A 19,512-nucleotide genomic window follows, 5' to 3' on the forward strand; every position below is an offset into this window, starting at 1 on the left:
CATCAGGCTCAGCAGGGATGTTTTCGTGTTTGGTAGTAGAGGAACTCTGTCCTGAGCTGAACTTGAATCTGATCCCAGAGCATCTTGACAGAGACAGCAGCTAAACACGCTCTGTCCTGTGCTGAACTTGAGTCTGATCCCAGACCAGCTGGACAGACACAGCAGCTAAACATGATCTGAAATGACTCAGCGTTCAGCTTCAACAAACATTACAGCCACCAAACTTTCTCTCAGAAAAAATAAGATTGCAAAGCAACATGCATGGTTTGAATATTGCAAATAATTTAATATTTTTTTATTGTACTGCAATTCTGATGTAAAGCTTCAATCACAGCTGTCTGAGACATTACTCTCTGAAACACCTGATCCCTCCGGCCTTCACTTTCAAACCGAACCAAAGTGTTGTGGGTATCACTTTCAAACCGGTCTAAAATGCTGTGGGTATCACTTTCAAACCGGTCTAAAATGCTGTGGGTATCACTTTCAAACCGGACTAAAATGCTGTGGGTATCACTTTCAAACCGGTCCACAATGCTTTGGGTATCACTTTCAAACCGGTCTAAAATGCTGTGGGTATCACTTTCAAACCGGTCTAAAATGCTGTGGGTATCACTTTCAAACCGGTCCACAATGCTTTGGGTATCACTTCCAAACCGGTCTAAAATGCTGTGGGTATCACTTCCAAACCGGTCCAAAATGCTGTGGGTATCACTTTCAAACCGGTCCACAATGCTTTGGGTATCACTTCCAAACCGGTCTAAAATGCTGTGGGTATCACTTTCAAACCGGTCTAAAATGCTGTGGGTATCACTTTCAAACCGGTCCACAATGCTTTGGGTATCACTTTCAAACCGGTCTAAAATGCTTTGGGTATCACTTTCAAACCGGTCCAAAATGCTGTGGGTATCACTTTCAAACCGGTCCACAATGCTTTGGGTATCACTTTCAAACCGGTCCACAATGCTTTGGGTATCACTTTCAAACCGGTCCACAATGCTTTGGGTATCACTTTCAAACCGGTCCACAATGCTTTGGGTATCACTTTCAAACCGGTCTAAAATGCTGTGGGTATCACTTTCAAACTGGTCCACAATACTGTGGGTAACACTTTCAAACAGCAGGAAGAGAGAGGGAGGGGAGGAGAGAGGGAGAGGAGGAAAAAAGGAGAACAGAGAGAAAACAAGAGAAGGAGAGAGCGGTGCAGGAAAAAGCAGGTGATCAGGTTACATCTCCAGTGTTCAGCTGTTAAGGGGCATAGTGCCTAAACGCGCTGTCCCCCTAGATAAACACAATATCTGTCCACACCTTCAAGAGATCACCACAAGTCATAACACATTGAGACCCGCTATTACTCTAGCAGGGGCCAGGGCCAGGGGCCCACCCAGGGGGGTATGAAGGGCCAGTTGGCAGCTTACACACACACACACACACACACACACGCACGCACGCACGCACGCACGCACGCACACACACACACAGTATAGAGATACTGTATGAGAGAAAGGTGACAAGACACCACACTGTCACTGTCACTTGATGTCACTCTCAAAAGAGCACTTCAAAGACTGACTGGCTGACCATCCACAGTGTGTATGTGTGTTTGGGGGGGGTGTTATGGGTGGGGCGGGTTATGTGTGTGTGGGGGGTTATGTGTGTGTGTGGGGGGGATATGTGTGTGTGGGTGGGTTATGTGTGTGTGGGTGGGTTATGTGTGTGTGGGGGGTTATGTGTGTGTGGGGGGTTATGTATGTGTGTGTGGGGGGAATGTGTGTGTGGGGGGTTATGTGTGTGGGGGGGAATGTGTGTGTGAGGGAGAATGTGTGTGTGGGGGGGTTATGTGTGTGTGGGGGGGAATGTGTGTGTGGGGGGATTATGTGTGTTGGGGGGTATGTGTGTGTGAGGGAGAATGTGTGTGTGGGGGAGGTTGGATGTGTGTGTGGGGGAGGGTATGTGTGTGGGGGGTTATGTGTGTGTGGGGGGTATTGTGTGTGGGGGGGGTATTGTGTGTGTGGGGGTATTGTGTGTGGGGGTTATGTGTGTGTGGGGGTTATGTGTGTGGGGGGTATTGTGTGTGTGGGGGGTTATGTGTGTGTGGGGCGTTATGTGTGTGTGGGGGTTATGTGTGTGGGGGGTTATGTGTGTGGGGGTATTGTGTGTGTGGGGGTATTGTGGGGGGATGTGTGTGTGGGGGTTATGTATGTGTGTGTGGGGGGAATGTGTGTGTGGGGGGGTCATGTGTGTGAGGGAGAATGTGTGTGGGGGGGGTTATGTGTGTGTGGGGGGAATGTGTGTGGGGGATTATGTGTGTGGGGGGGTTATGTGTGTGTGAGGGAGAATGTGTGTGTGGGGGGGTTGTGTGTGTGTGGGGAGGGTATGTGTGTGGGGGGGTTATGTGTGTGTGGGGGGTATTGTGTGTGTGGGGGGTATTGTGTGTGTGGGGGTATTGTGTGTGGGGGGTTATGTGTGTGTGGGGGGTATTGTGTGTGGGGGGTTATGTGTGTGTGGGGCGTTATGTGTGTGGGGGGGTTATGTGTGTGGGGGGTATTGTGTGTGGGGGGGGTAATGTGTGTGTGAGGGGCAATGTGTGTGGGGGGGTATTGTGTGTGTGGGGGGTATTGTGTGTGGGGGGTATTGTGTGTGTGTGGGGTGTATTGTGTGTGGGGGGTATTGTGTGTGGGGGGGGTATTGTGTGTGTGAGGGGCAATGTGTGTGGGGGGTATTGTGTGTGTGGGGGGTATTGTGTGTGTGTGGGGTGTTTGTGTGTTTGGGGGGCTTATGTATGTGTGGGGGGTATGTGTGTGTGGGGGGCATCACTCCCTCACACTCCGTGCTGTACATCTCTTTAAACCATCACTCCCTCACACTCCGTACTGTACGTCTCTTTAAACCATCACTCCCTCACACTCCGTACTGTACGTCTCTTTAAACCATCACTCCCTCACACTCCGTGCTGTACGTCTCTTTAAACCATCACTCCCTCACACTCCGTACTGTACGTCTCTTTAAACCATCACTCTCTCACACTCCGTACTGTTCGTCTCTTTAAACCATCACTCCCTCACACTCCGTACTGTACGTCTCTTTAAACCATCACTCTCTCACACTCCGTACTGTTCGTCTCTTTAAACCATCACTCTCTCACACTCCGTACTGTACGTCTCTTTAAACCATCACTCCCTCACACTCCGTACTGTACGTCTCTTTAAACCATCACTCCCTCACACTCCGTGCTGTACGTCTCAGACCAGGGTGTAACTGGAGGAACATGAGGCGTCTGAACCTTAGCCACTTGTGTTAAAATAACACACCATTCCACTCACCAGAAGGTGAATCAATTTCAGCGGCCCTCGATTCAAACCCATATCAGCTACCACCCAAAAGCCCCCTCTCCTCTCTCCTCCACCTCCTAACTCAACATGATGGATTACTGGCACTGGAGGTCCCTCAGGGCTCGACACAGAGTAGGGTAAGTCACTGCTGGGACACATTCATTGGGATGGGGGTATAGAAGGAAGGGAGCGGTGGTGGGTTAAGGAATTACTATTTGACAGAGATCCAGGGTTGGATAGAGAGGGCGAAGGTTCTTCAGGGGTCAGTGGATCCAATCCTGGCTGGACAGAGTGCCAGGCCAGCCTCCGAATGGGACTGCCTCTTGGGACCTGATTCGGGGTCAACTATTTCCATTAATATTATTATCACTCTCTTGTCTGGCCGCCCACTGAAGACAGAAAATGGAGTGGTATCTGAGGTATTTATCTAAACCCCTGTATAAAACACATCTGTGATGCAAATTACTACTGACAAGCTGCTGTGGTGCAAATAAGACTGGGAATCTATGAGCACTGTCAGATGGACTGGGTAGGCAGTAGACACAAGATTCTCCATTGATCAATTCAGTTAGACAAATTAAATCATGGAATTTATTTTGTAAGGCTATAATCCTGCAGACTACTGTAACTACAACAATTTATCGCCACAAGTCACCCCACACATCTTCAAGCACTTCATACACAAACAGAGAGAGAAATGGTGAAATGTGCACGCAAAGCCCCCAAGAAAGCAGAGCCTTTCAACCAGGCCGTGTTTTAAAGCTGATCAATAGTACACCTGAAGACAAATTTCAATTATTTACAGCTAAATTTGCATCTCAAATTGCCTGATCAGATGAGGGGAGAGATAGAGAGAAAGAGAGAGTGAGAGAAGTAAAACATGCATGCAGATCAGAATTAGGATGATTCCCGCTAATTATTTAAATCGAAAAAAGAGCAATTCAATTCTACAATGTTCCATAACAAAGCCCTCACCTACAGAGAGGTGAAACTGGAGAAGACTCTCTCCTCTCTGTTCACAAACACAAACAGACGCCCACAGAGCCCCAGGACAGCAACACAATTAGACACAACCAAATCATGAGAAACCAAAAAGATAATTACTTGACAAATTGGAAAGAATCAACTGAGCAAACAGGAATGCTATTTGGCCCTAACCTCTCTGGGATAGGGGGCAGTATTTTCACATCCGGATGAAAAGCGTGCCCAAAGTAAACTGCCTGCTACTCAGGCCCAAAAGCTAGGATATGCATATAATTGTAGATTTGGATAGAAAAAACTCTGAAGGTTCTAACACTGTTAGAATAATGTCTGTGAGTATAACAGAACTGATTTGGCAGGCGAAACCCCAAGCACAATCCATCCAGGGAATTTTCTTTTTGAGGTCATTGTGATTTCCAATAGGTTTCTATGGGAAGCCCTATTTATGAGGAACCTGGTTGTAGTTCCTATGGCTTCCACTATATGTCAACAGTCGTTAGAAATTGTTTGACGTTTTTCTTTTGAGAAATGAAGAAGTAGGGCTGTTCTTTGTAAGTGACACTCCAGGTGGACTCTACTGTTTTGGTGCACGTGAACTGGAACACGCTTAACATTGTTTTTATCCAGTATTGGAAACAGTTTATTCCATCTTAAATTTTAGCGATTATTTACATTTTAGGAACGTTGTTTGAAATGTTTGGACCAAGTTTACAGGTAACTTATTAGATACTTTGTAGTCATGCTGGGCAAGCTGGAACCGGTGTATAACTGAATTAACCTGTTGGGGCTAGGGGGCAGTATTTTCACGGCTGGATAAAAAAACGTACCCGATTTAATCTGGTTACTAATCCTACCCAGTAACTAGAATATGCATATACTTATTATATATGGATAGAAAACACCCTAAAGTTTCTAAAACTGTTTGAATGGTGTCTGTGAGTATAACAGAACTCATTTGGCAGGCAAAACCCTGAGACATTTTCTGACAGGAAGTGGATACCTGATGTGTTGAATTACCTTTAAGCCTATGCCATTGAAACACACAGGGGCTGATTAATGTTTTGGCACTTCCTATTGCTTCCACTAGATGTCACCAGCCTTTACAAAGTGTTTTGAATCTTCTACTATGAGATCTGACCGAACAAGAGCCTTGGAACGGTGATGGCCGATTAGACTCTGGCGCGAGGTCATGTTGGGTACCCTCGTTCCAAAACGTTTTAAAAGAGAATGCATTCGTCCACCTTGAATATTATTCATGTTCTGGTTAAAAAGGCCCTAATGATTTATGCTATACAACGTTTGACATGTTTGAACGAACGTAAATATATTTTTTCCCCTCGTTCATGACGAGAAGTCCGGCTGGCTTAGATCATGTGCTAACAACACGGATCTTTTTGGATATAAATGATGAGCTTTTTTGAACAAAACTACATTCGTTATGGACCAGGGATTCCGGGAAGTGACATCTGATGAAGAGAATCAAAGGTAATGGATTATTTACATAGTATTTTCGATTTTAGATCTCTCCAACATGGCCGTTTGTCTGTATAGCAAAGCATATTTTTCTGGGCGCAGTGCTCAGATTATTGCAAAGTGTGATTTCCCAGTAAGGTTATTTTTAAATCTGGCAAGTTGATTGCGTTCAAGAGATGTAAATCTATAATTCTTTAAATGACAATATAATATTTTACCAATGTTTTCTAATTTTAATTATTTAATTTGTGGTGCTGACTTGACTGGTTATTGGAGGGAAACGATTTCCTCAACATCAATGCCATAGTAAAACGCTGTTTTTGGATATAAATATGAGCTTGATAGAACTAAAAATGCATGCATTGTCTAACATAATGTCCTAGGAGTGTCATCTGATGGAGATTGTAAAAGGTTAGTGCATCATTTTAGCTGGTTTTATGGTTTTGGTGACGCCTGTCTTTGAATTGACAAAACATTACACACAGCTATTGTCAATGTACTCTTCTAACATAATCTAACTTTATGCTTTCGCCGTAAAACCTTTTTGAAATCGGACAACGTGGTTAGATTAAGGAGATGTTTATCTTTCAAAGGGTGTAAGATAGTTGTATGTTTGAAAAATTTGAATTTTTACATTTATTTGGTTTCAAATTTGCCGCTCTTGAAATGCATCTGCTGTTGATAGGGTGCACCACGGGTGGCACGCTAGCGTCCCACATAGCCCCAAGAAGTTAAACACGCCAAATAAATGGACATTTTGGGGATATAAAGAAGGAATTTATCAAACCAAATGACCATTCATTGTGTAAATGACACATTTGGGATTGCAAAAAGAAGATAATCTTCAAAGGTAAGGCATTTATTATATGGCTATTTCTGACTTTTGTGTCGCACCTGCCTGGATGAAAAATAATTTTCATGTGTTTGTATGCGGGGCGCTGTCCTCAGATAATCACATGCTCTGCTTTCGCCGTAAAGCCTTTTTGAAATCTGACACAGCGGCTGGATTAACAAGAAGTTAAGCTTTATTTTGATGTATTACACATATATTTTCGTGAATGTTGAATATTGATATTTCTGTAGTTTGAATTTGGCGCGCTGCCACTTGACTGGATGTTGTCAAATCGATCCCGCTAAAGGGATTGACGCGTGAAGGGATCCATAAAACAGAGAGTACACAGTGGCAGAATACCTGGCAACTGTGATTGACCAAAAATTAAGGAAATCTTTGAGTACCACTATGTACAGACTCAGTGAGCATAGCCTTGCTATAGAGTGAGGCCACCCTAGGCAGACCTGGCTCTCAAGAGAAGACAAGCTATGTGCACACTGCCGACAAAATGAGGTGGAAACTGAGCTGTACTTCCTAACCTCCTGCCAAATGTATGACCATATTAGAGACACATATTTCCTTTAGATTACACAGATCCACAAAGAATTCAAAAACAAATCCAATTTTGATAATATATATATTGGGTGAAATACCACAGTGTGCAATCTCAGCAGCAAGAGTTGTGACCTGTTGCCACAAGAAAAGGTCAACCAGTGTTTATGTTTATTTATTTTCCCCTTTGTACTTCAACTATTTGCACATCATTAAAACACTGTATATAGACATAATATGACATTTGAAATGTCTTTATTCTTTTGGAACTTTTGTTAGTTTAATGTTTACTGTTAATTTGTATTGTTTATTTAACTTTTGTTTATTATCTATTTCACTTGCTTTGGTAATGTTAACATATGTTCCCCTTGCCAATACAGGGAAACATGAAATTGAAATGACATTTAAATTGAATAGAGCGAGAGAGAGAGAGAGAGAGAGAGAGAGAGAGAGAGAGAGAGAGAGAGAGAGAGAGAGAGAAAAAAGAAGAGAGAGAGAGAGAGAGAGAGAGAGAGAGAGAGAGAGAGAGAGAGAGAGAGAGAGAGAGAGAGAGAGAGAGAGGTCAGCGTGAGAGTGGCGGCAGCCTGCATTGTCAGAGTGGAGAGGCCATCAATAACGTCGGGGCGAGGAGAAGACGGGAGGAAGAATAAAAAAGGAAACAACAAAACGCAGAGCGACGGGTGCTTCATCTTCTGGAGCGCTAATGGTCCTGAGAAGTGGCTGGCTCAGCATTCCTCTCCTCAGTCTGACTCCTCTCTCCACTCCTCTTCTCAGTCTGACTCCACTCTCCACTCCTCTCCTCAGTCTGACTCCTCTCTCCACTCCTCTCCTCAGTCTGACTCCTCTCTCCACTCCTCTTCTCAGTCTGACTCCTCTCTCCACTCCTCTCCTCAGTCTGATTGCTCACTCCTCTCCTCCGGTCGGCTGATGCCCGTGTGGCAGCCATGACAGAGCGCCAGACACACTTGTTAATCCTTGTTTTTCACTCCTCCTCTGCCGAGGAGGACAGACACGGAGAAAGAGAGATGGATGTGGGGATGAGAAGAGGTCAGGGGTCAGTCCCAGCATGGATCTCATTAAGACTACTCTGGCTTTACCGCCTGGGATGCACCTCTTCACTCCTCTCTCTGCCTCTCGCAATCCTTCACCCCTCTGCACCCCTCTCTCTCTGTCTGCCTCTCTCATTCCTCCACTCTGTTTCTCCTGTCATATCTCAGACATGGAGAGAACTGCAGTACAGTACTTCAGGTTGACTACATGCCCTGTTATTCATAGTCATCTTGTGAAACACAGCAGAGGATTTCCCTGGTGAAGATGGGATGGGAAGGTCATAACTGGGACCCTGGGTCAACTGAGGATAGGATGTGCCGTCTCAGGATATATCAGAGTTTCTGTGTGTGTGTGTGTGTGTGTGTGTGTGTGTGTGTGTGTGTGTGTGTGTGTGTGTGTGTGTGTGTGTGTGTGTGTGTGTGTAGTTGGAAGGTCAGTGTGTTGGTTGGGGACTGTAGAGATTCTTATGATTTATCTGCCTGTAAAAAAGCAGCTTATCCATGTTTCCTATTTTGTACTGGCCTTTCCTTTTCCTCACATATTTCAGATGGTGGACAGAGGGACAGGACAGGGGACTCCAGTCCTGTGTTATTAAGGCAGCTGCTCAGACAGATTGGGAGAAGGCATTTATGGTGGCCATCCAGCAAGCAGATGAGTTGAGATTAGGCAGCAATCTGCATGTCTCTGTCGGGCCAGACTGGCCACGTGTGTGTTTGTGTGTTTGTGTGTGTTGTCTAACTTTACTATCCTTTTGGGTTCCAAAAATCCTCACAAGGACAGTAAAACAGGGAAAATTTGACAAATGCGGACATTTGCGCCGGTCCCCAAAAGGAAAAATGTTTTTTTAGGCATAGGAGTTAGGTTTAGGGTTAGGGTTACTGTTATGGTTTGAATTAAGGTTAGGGTTAGGGGTTAGGATTAGAAGTTAGGGTCAGGTTTAGTTTTAGGGTTAGATGTTTGGGGTTAAGGTTAGGGTTAGGGTTAGGTTAAGTTTAGGGCTGGGGTTAGGGAAAATAATATTTTTTGGTCCCCACTTGGATAGTATGTGTGTGACCTGCTGTAGATAACAGCACCTATTTATGGAGCTGGGCTAACCCCAGCAGTACAGACTGATACAGCGCTGACATATTCAATCTTTTCTTTTTTATCAGGCCAAGATATTCCTCAGTGGCTCGCCTGCTCTCTCCACCTCTCTTATCACATAATAACATTCCACACTGGCTGCCCCTGCCTTCTGCCTTTATCCCTCCATCCTTCTATCCTTTATCATTCAGCAGGAGAGAGGGGGAGAGAGAGTGCGTGAGAGAGTGTGAGTGAGAGCGACAGATCCAGAGGGAGAGAGAGAGAGAATGAGAGAGAGAGGGAGAGAGGGAGATAGAGACATAGAGGTAGAGAGGGGCAGAGAGAGGGAGAAGTAGAGAGGGGGAGAGAGAGGGAGAAGTAGAGAGGGGGAGCGAGAGAGACAGACAGAGAGGTAGAGAGGGACAGAGAGACAGAGAGAGAGAGGGCGAGATATTAAATTGAATTGAATTGAGAGAGACAGTGAGGGAGAGAGGGAGAGATATTAAATTGAATTGAGACAGAGAGAGAGGGAGGGAGGGAGAGAGAGAGAGAGAGAGAGAGAGATTTCATCTAATGAGAAGCACCTCATGCTGTATATAGAAGAGTTCCATCTGTAGCATCATTACAATCAACTGTTTTAATTGTTGCCTCTTCTTCCATTGCCATTCACTAGTGGTCTGACTCCCCACCTGGCTTGGCCCTCTCTGTCCCTTCATCAGTTTCTCCTAGTGCTGGACACACCACCAACAGCTTGACACACACTGCCACTCTCCTCTCCACACTCTCTCTCCCAGCTCTATTTTCCTAATAATTAGCTTGCTGTACGAGCACCAAATGCTACCTAACGATTTGCTTAATTGCAGAAGTGGTAGAACAGAAAATATCAAGGGACCTTTTTAAAAGTCCTCCCATTCCGAACTGCATCTAGAACAAACCCAAGACATCTGTTTGGTGCCTGTTTCATTTGCATTTTTAAAGGTTGTTCGGTGCCTCTCCTTAAGCATCCCATTGTCCTCTTTCTCTCTCCCTACATCTCTTCCCCTCTCTCCCTACGTCTCTTCCCCTCTCTCCCTACATCTCTTCCCCTCTCTCCCTACGTCTCTTCCCCTCTCTCCCTACGTCTCTTCCCCTCTCTCCCTACGTCTCTTCCCCTCTCTCAGCTACGTCTCTTCCCCTCTCTACCTACGTCTCTTCCCCTCTCTCCCTACGTATCTTCCCCTCTCTCCCTACGTCTCTTCCCCTCTCTCTCTACGTCTCTTCCCCTCTCTCCCTACGTCTCTTCCCCTCTCTCCCTACGTCTCTTCCCCTCTCTCCCTACGTCTCTTCCCCTCTCTCCCTACGTCTCTTCCCCTCTCTCCCTACGTATCTTCCCCTCTCTCCCTACGTCTCTTCCCCTCTCTCCGTCCGGACCATAACCACCTCCAAACATACACACTTAGACTAAACATACGCACTTAGACTAAACATACACACTTAGACTAAACATACACACTTAGACTAAACATACACACTTAGACTAAACATACACACTTAGACTAAACATACACACTTAGACTAAACATACACACTTAGGCTAAACATACACACTTAGACTAAACATACACACTTAGGCTAAACATACACACTTAGACTAAACATACACACTTAGACTAAACATACACACTTAGACTAAACATACACACTTAGACTAAATATACACACTTAGACTAAACATACACACTTAGACTAAACATACACACTTAGGCTAAACATACACACTTAGGCTAAACATACACACTTAGGCTAAACATACACACTTAGGCTAAACATACACACTTAGACTAAACATACACACTTAGACTAAACATACAGACTTAGACTAAACATACACACTTAGACTAAACATACACACTTAGGCTAAACATACACACTTAGACTAAACATACACACTTAGGCTAAACATACACACTTAGGCTAAACATACACACTTAGGCTAAACATACACACTTAGACTAAACATACACACTTAGACTAAACATACACACTTAGACTAAACATACACACTTAGACTAAACATACACACTTAGACTAAACATACACACTTAGACTAAACATACACACTTAGGCTAAACATACGCACTTAGACTAAACATACACACTTAGACTAAACATACACACTTAGACTAAACATACACACTAACACGCACATCAGAATGATTTAGTCATATCCGACACTCAATTAAAAGTACATATGTGTATCTGGAGCGGTGCTGCACACGAGCTTCTCCCCACCTGAAGAGACAATTAACATTTTCCTGTGGATCCTATTGGCCCAGCTGCATCTTGTCACACTTACATAATACACACAGATTTCCACCGCAAATGTATTCAGCGAAGTGACTGGGGCTAGCGCTGCTCTTCCATGAGGTTCACTATGATTTATGAACCTACTCATTGACCCAGTTAATGTTGAATAGAGAGAAAGGTGGGACTGGGAAGGCATCTCTCTCTTATCTGCAGTGGTGAGATACATGCAGAGGAGCAGGCCTGGGGTCAGTCTGTGGAAGCATGTCAGGCAGCATTAGATTATCAAAAGCTCACTGCTAAGATACTCTGTAGGCGCCAACTAACAGAGGCCTTTTCTCTCTTTCTGCTAATAACTGAAAATGTAAGACACTGAAAGAAAAGCCATAATGAAATCTGGTGCACCCTTTCAGCCAGTGTACTGCAAAAAGAAAGGCAAGGTCCGCTCATATATCTCTGAGTAGGGCAGCAGTGTGTATTCATTGGATAATATTGAATATAAGGGACGTGTTTGGAGAGCTAAGCTCAGTCAATGTACTGGTCCTGGTCTGGCCAATCTGGCTCATATTAATAATGCAGCCAGGGACTCTTTTTTAGAAGCCTCCTCCCCTCCTCCCCTCTTCCCCTCTTCCCTCTTCCCTCTTCTGCAGCAGTTGAGAGTGGTGGTGGTGGTGGTGGTGGTGGTGGTGGTGTTGAGCGAGTGGAGCCCAGTGTGGTGTCCAGAGCTCAGTCGTGCTCCTCGACCCAGCAGACACTGACTTCAATTTGTTTCAGAGCTGCAATTCAAGTATCTCACCGGGGTCCTGCTCAACAACTCATGAGAGAGGGAGGAAGAGGTGGAAGAGAGGGGGGAGCAGAGGTGGGCTCAATACAGGGGAAGAGGAGGGCAGAGGTTGATCGAAGGCAGAGGTGGGCATGGAGGATATCACAAATAAACCACTGATTTTACAAGGATTCAGATTAGAATGTGACTTAAATGAGTGCTAATGTGATTAGCAGAAAGGTTAGAAGCCCAGTAGGGATGGAAGGTGCTGATAACCATAATCACTGGATTTAGTAGACCCCCAAATCACCTCTCAGCCCCCTGCTCCTCCTATAAGACCTGGCTCTAGTTAGCACCCAGAGAATGGAGAAAGCCTGGACTCCATCATATCACTGTTCCTATTCTTTCCTCTCTCTGGTCTTTCCTTATTCTGTCTTCTGCTGAACTTATAACCCCTGACCCCTCACCTCTGAGCCACTAAAGCATTCAAAACCTAATTTAAACCCTCCTTGACCACCCAAGCCTGGGAGAGAGAGAGACCAGGAGAGAAATAGAGAGAGTGGGAGAGTCGAAACAGCAAGAGGGAAAAAAGGATAATCTGGAGACTTCATACATTTTTCATGAATTTTCATTTAGGCTGGGAGAGGCCTCTTACAGCGATCGATAGATCAAGCTGCTGTCACACTGTTAGCACCTGGGGGCTTCTGGGAAGCCTGGGGAGGAGGGCCAAGGGAGGGGCCCATGGGAGGGGCGGGGACAGGATCAGAGGCGGCCGGTTGGCCCCGGCAACCAACCCCCACCCCATCCCCGCGATTCACGCAGTCCATTTCCCTAACACCCCCTCCCATCCCTACAGCTATCACCACTAGTCAACATTATCACTACAGCTATCACCACCAGTCAACATTATCACTACAGCTCTCACCACTAGTCAACATTATCACTACAGCTATCACCACCAGTCAACATTATCACTACAGCTCTCACCACTAGTCAACATTATCACTACAGCTATCACCACCAGTCAACATTATCACTACAGCTCTCACCACTAGTCAACATTATCACTACAGCTATCACCACCAGTCAACATTATCACTACAGCTCTCACCACTAGTCAACATTATCACTACAGCTATCACCACTAGTCAACATTATCACTACAGCTCTCACCACTAGTCAACATTATCACTACAGCTATCACCACTAGGCAACATTATCACTACAGCTATCACCACCAGTCAACATTATCACTACAGCTATCACCACCAGTCAACATTATCACTACAGCTCTCACCACTAGTCAACATTATCACTTCAGCTATCATCACCAGTCAACATTATCACTACAGCTATCACCACCAGTCAACATTATCACTACAGCTATCACCACTAGTCAACATTATCACTACAGCTCTCACCACCAGTCAACATTATCACTACAGCTATCATCACTGTTCAACATTATCACTACAGCTCTCACCACAAGTCAACGTTATCACTACAGCTATCATCACTGTTCAACATTATCACTACAGCTATCACCACCAGTCAACATTATCACTACAGCTCTCACCACCAGTCAACATTATCACTACAGCTATCATCACTGTTCAACATTATCACTACAGCTCTCACCACTAGTCAACATTATCACTACAGCTATCACCACTAGTCAACATTATCACTACAGCTCTCACCACTAGTCAACATTATCACTACAGCTATCACCACTAGTCAACATTATCACTACAGCTATCACCACCAGTCAACATTATCACTACAGCTATCACCACCAGTCAACATTATCACTACAGCTATCATCACTGTTCAACATTATCACTACAGCTCTCACCACAAGTCAACGTTATCACTACAGCTATCATCACTGTTCAACATTATCACTACAGCTATCACCACCAGTCAACATTATCACTACAGCTCTCACCACCAGTCAACATTATCACTACAGCTATCATCACTGTTCAACATTATCACTACAGCTCTCACCACCAGTCAACATTATCACTACAGCTCTCACCACCAGTCAACATTATCACTACAGCTCTCACCACTAGTCAAAGTTATCACCCCAGAAACAATGAGACATGTTTAGCCCCGAGTTCCCACAGTCTATATTCCTTACACCCACAAAACCCATCATAACTCACACCAGAATGAAACCATACACAATTGGAACAGTCCACACTGATTTAACTATCCATTCCATGATGTATCATCATTTCCCCTTTCCAAGATGGATGGCCTCTATTTTCATAACAATGCATAGAAAGTACTGTGTATTGATCAGCTGGAGGAGCAGACTTCATGAAAGGCTACTCTCACTTAAGCTGCCGGTCCAGCCAATTCCCCTATGGCCCCAGTCCAATACTGTTTCACTACTAATGACCTGAAACCTGGCAGCCCAACTCACTCTTTCCTGCCCTATGCACAACAAATGGAAGAAGGGTCCAAAATAAATTCATCAAATGTGGTACTAAAACACAGGCTAGGTCTCGGTGTGTAAAGGCAGGGTGCAGTACAAACACAGACATATTCCACAGGGTTAATTGAAGGAACATATTCCACAGGGTTAATTGAAGGAACATATTCCACAGGGTTAATTGAAGGAACATATTCCACAGGGTTAATTGAAGGAACTGTCTGTCCTGTAACCTTCCCCAGTCCAGAGAGTTTGTGGCCCCTGGGGCCTCTGTGAGACTCTTCAAAGGTAAGCTGATCTTTGGGTCAGGTGCAGCCTGCATGTCAGTGTCTTCCAGCACAGCAGTGCACAGCACAGCCCTGGAAGCCAGTGTCAATTGTCAATCGGGAGCTTTCATCTGTGACTGTCACTCCACTCTCCACCCTCCAACCCACAATCCCTCTGCAATAGCTTTGCCTGTAGTATGACAGTTGGACAAGTCCAACTCAAATGCCTGCCAGGATCCCTCACTAACCTCAAACACCATGATCCCTCCCCTGGGCTAGAACGTTTATCCACACAATTATGTCTACTCACTCAAAATACAACACAATGCTGTGTAATCATCTCTTCAGAATACATGGCAAAAAACTATGAAAGCACAGATCAAATGTTCTCTTGATAGTATACCTCACCCGCTTTTAGTTTGGGTTTAATGTAGGCTATGACATAGAGGACCTCTCCAGCTCTTTCAGTCACTCAGAAACAGCATGATTTCTAAAGCAAGACACAATAAATACTAGCATGTCATGTGATTAGGGAGTCTATTCTTAAGCAATAAGGCTTGAGGGGTTGTGGTGTTTGGCCAATATACCACGGCTAAGGGCTGTTCTTATGCACGATGCAACGTGGAATGCTAGGATACAGCCCTTAGCCGGGCGCGCCGGAGAGCAAGGCTGATGTTTTACGTATTTCTAACCAATTGCGTTTTTTTGTTCGTTTCTTTGCGTTGTTTGTAACTGATTTTTTAACAGATTTTTGTACATAATGTTGCTCTCTTATGACCAAAAATAACTTCTGGAAATCAGAACTGCGATTACTCACCACGAAATGGCAGAATCCTTTTTTTCCTTTAACGAGTCTGACAAGTTCGACATGAATGATATACTGATTTCCCGGGAACAGGCCCAGATCCCCGTGAAGAGAAAGCAGAGAAAAAGGGGCCATAGGGTGGGCTGCCTTCTGAGAATTTGTAGGCAATCAAATAACCCCCACTTCCTTCCATTCTGCTAGCAAACATGCAATCTTTGGAAAATAAAATCGATGACCTACGTGGAAGATTAAACCACCAAAGGGACATTCAAAACTGTAATATCTTATGCTGTGATCACGCTCTCCACAGCCGATGTGAGTATGACCTTTAAACAGGTAAACATTCACAAGGCCACAGGGCCAGACAGATTACCAGGATGTGAACTACGAGCATTTGCTGACCAACTGTGAGCATGCACTAACATTTTCAACCTCTCCCTGTCCGAGTCTGTAATACCAACATGTTTTAAGCAGACCACCATACTGCCTGTGCTCAAGAACACAAAGGTAACCTGCCTAAATGACTACCAACCCATAGCACTCACGTCTGTAGCCATGAAGTGCTTTGAAAGGCTGGTCATGATTCACATCAACACCATTATCCCAGAAACCCTAGACTCACTCCAATTTGCATACCTCCCTAACAGATCCACAGATGATGCAATCTCTATTGCACTCCACACTGCCATCTCCCACCTGGACAAAAGGAACACCTATGTGAGAATGCTATTCATTGACTACAGCTCAGCGTTCAACACCATAGTGCCCTCAAAGCTCATCAATAAGCTAAAGGACCCTGGGACTTTCATCAGTAAGGTTGGTATGGAAAATCATTCAACCCTAAGAGGACGACTGAGAAAAATATGAACATGTAATGTATGTAATTGTTGACTTACATGCTACTTCCAGGGATGCATTGCGGCTGACAGCTTCTCCCAGGTAGTTGCGGGCGACGCAGACGTAGGAGCCCTCATCCGGTTTGGAGCGTCGTCCGTGGACGATACGTAGGAAAAAGAGGGAGCCGCTGGGAAGGAGCATGCGGTGAGACCTCGGGTCATCTTTGTCCGTTTCCACACGCTCCCCGTCCTTGTACCACTCCACAGTAGGGCTGGGCCTCCCCTCCGCCTTGCAGTTGAGGGTGGCGGGCTCCCCCTTGGACACGATCAGGTCAGAGGGGTGCTCTACGATCCGGGGTGGGGAGTCCTCCTGGCGCAGACGGGATCCTGGGAAGAGAAGAGGAGAATAAGAGGAGATGATGAACAGCACAACATGAACAGCAGATGCTTTTAACATGTGTTTTCCTCAAATTAGATTTCTTCATTCTAGCATTCTCAAATCTCTCCATCCACCAGTCCAACCACCAGTCCAACCACCAGTCCAACCACCAGTTCACCCTTGTCCAACCACCAGTCCAACCACCAGTCCAACCACCAGTCCAACCACCAGTCCAACCACCAGTCCAACCACCAGTTCACCCCAGTCCAACCACCAGTTCACCCTAGTCCAACCACCAGTCCAACCACCAGTGCAACCACCAGCTCACCCTAGTCCAGCCACCAGTCCAACCACCAGTTCACCCTAGTCCAACCACCAGTCCAACCACCAGTCCAACCACCAGTCCAACCACCAGTCCAACCCAGTCCAACCACCAGTCCAACCACCAGTTCACCCCAGTCCAACCACCAGTTCACCCCAGTCCAACCACCAGTTCACCCCAGTCCAACCACCAGTTCACCCCAGTCCAACCACCAGTCCAACCACCAGTCCAACAACCAGTCCAACCACCAGTTCACCCCAGTCCAACCACCAGTTACCCCCAGTCCAACCACCAGTTACCCCCAGTCCAACCATCAGTTCACCCCAGTCCAACCACCAGTTCCCCCCAGTCAAACACCAGCCATCTGCTCCTCTCTACCATACATTTAAGGCCTCCTGGGTAATTGGACCCAAGGGGAAACAGAGTATAGAGGCGTGGAGACAGCATACATCTGAAATCCAGCTACACACACACATGCATGCATGCACACACAAACACGCACACATACATTCACTCAAAGGGGAGAAAAGAGGGGGCATTGGGCCTGCAAGGGTCTTTATAGTGGAGCTACCACTGTGGGCCAGCCAGGGTCTTTATAGTGGAGCTACCACTGTGGGCCAGCCAGGGTCTTTATAGTGGAGCTACCACTGGGCCAGCCAGGGTCTTTATAGTGGAGCTACCACTGTGGGCCAGCCAGGGTCTTTATAGTGGAGCTACAACTGGGCCAGCCAGGGTCTTTATAGTGGAGCTACCACTGGGCCAGCCAGGGTCTTTATAGTGGAGCTACCACTGGGCCAGCCAGGGTCTTTATAGTGGAGCTACCACTGGGCCAGCCAGGGTCTTTATAGTGGAGCTACCACTGTGGGCCAGCCAGGGTCTTTATAGTGGAGCTACCACTGTGGGCCAGCCAGGGTCTTTATAGTGGAGCTACCACTGTGGGCCAGCCAGGGTCTTTATAGTGGAGCTACCACTGTGGGCCAGCCAGGGTCTTTATAGTGGAGCTACCACTGGGCCAGCCAGGGTCTTTATAGTGGAGCTACCACTGGGCCAGCCAGGGTCTTTATAGGGGAGCTACCACTGGGCCAGCCAGGGTCTTTATAGTGGAGCTACCACTGGGCCAGCAAGGGTCTTTATAGTGGAGCTACCACTGTGGGCCAGCCAGGGTCTTTATAGTGGAGCTACCACTGTGGGCCAGCCAGGGTCTTTATAGTGGAGCTACCACTGGGCCAGCCAGGGTCTTTATAGTGGAGCTACCACTGGGCCAGCCAGGGTCTTTATAGTGGAGCTACCACGTGGGCCAGCCAGGGTCTTTATAGTGGAGCTACCACTGTGGGCCAGCCAGGGTCTTTATAGTGGAGCTACCACTGTGGGCCAGCCAGGGTCTTTATAGTGGAGCTACCACTGTGGGCCAGCCAGGGTCTTTATAGTGGAGCTACCACGTGGGCCAGCCAGGGTCTTTATAGTGGAGCTACCACTGGGCCAGCCAGGGTCTTTATAGTGGAGCTACCACTGGGCCAGCCAGGGTCTTTATAGTGGAGCTACCACTGGGCCAGCAAGGGTCTTTATAGTGGAGCTACCACTGTGGGCCAGCCAGGGTCTTTATAGTGGAGCTACCACTGTGGGCCAGCCAGGGTCTTTATAGTGGAGCTACCACTGGGCCAGCCAGGGTCTTTATAGTGGAGCTACCACTGTGGGCCAGCCAGGGTCTTTATAGTGGAGCTACCACTGGGCCAGCCAGGGTCTTTATAGTGGAGCTACCACTGGGCCAGCCAGGGTCTTTATAGTGGAGCTACCACTGGGCCAGCCAGGGTCTTTATAGTGGAGCTACCACTGGGCCAGCCAGGGTCTTTATAGTGGAGCTACCACTGTGGGCCAGCCAGGGTCTTTATAGTGGAGCTACCACTGTGGGCCAGCCAGGGTCTTTATAGTGGAGCTACCACTGTGGGCCAGCCAGGGTCTTTATAGTGGAGCTACCACTGTGGGCCAGCCAGGGTCTTTATAGTGGAGCTACCACTGGGCCAGCCAGGGTCTTTATAGTGGAGCTACCACTGGGCCAGCCAGGGTCTTTATAGTGGAGCTACCACTGGGCCAGCCAGGGTCTTTATAGTGGAGCTACCACTGGGCCAGCAAGGGTCT

At 46.4% G+C, this 19,512-nt stretch overlaps 1 protein-coding gene across 8 annotated transcripts in view; it reads right to left on the bottom strand.

The window, feature by feature from the left end:
- The window catches only part of robo2 (roundabout, axon guidance receptor, homolog 2 (Drosophila)), a 583,693-nt gene that overhangs the window by 315,532 nt on the left and 248,649 nt on the right, over window positions 1-19,512 (bottom strand). For all 8 annotated transcript variants that reach the window (XM_014163401.2, XM_014163406.2, XM_014163402.2 and 5 more), the window contains exon 2: window positions 16,736-17,062. In XM_014163401.2, the coding sequence (XP_014018876.1) occupies window positions 16,736-17,062 (327 nt within the window). The remainder of the gene's footprint in view (window positions 1-16,735; window positions 17,063-19,512) is intronic.

The sequence above is a fragment of the Salmo salar genome, chromosome ssa20 (assembly GCF_905237065.1).
Source record: "Salmo salar chromosome ssa20, Ssal_v3.1, whole genome shotgun sequence".
NCBI classification, from domain to species: Eukaryota; Metazoa; Chordata; class Actinopteri; order Salmoniformes; family Salmonidae; genus Salmo; species Salmo salar.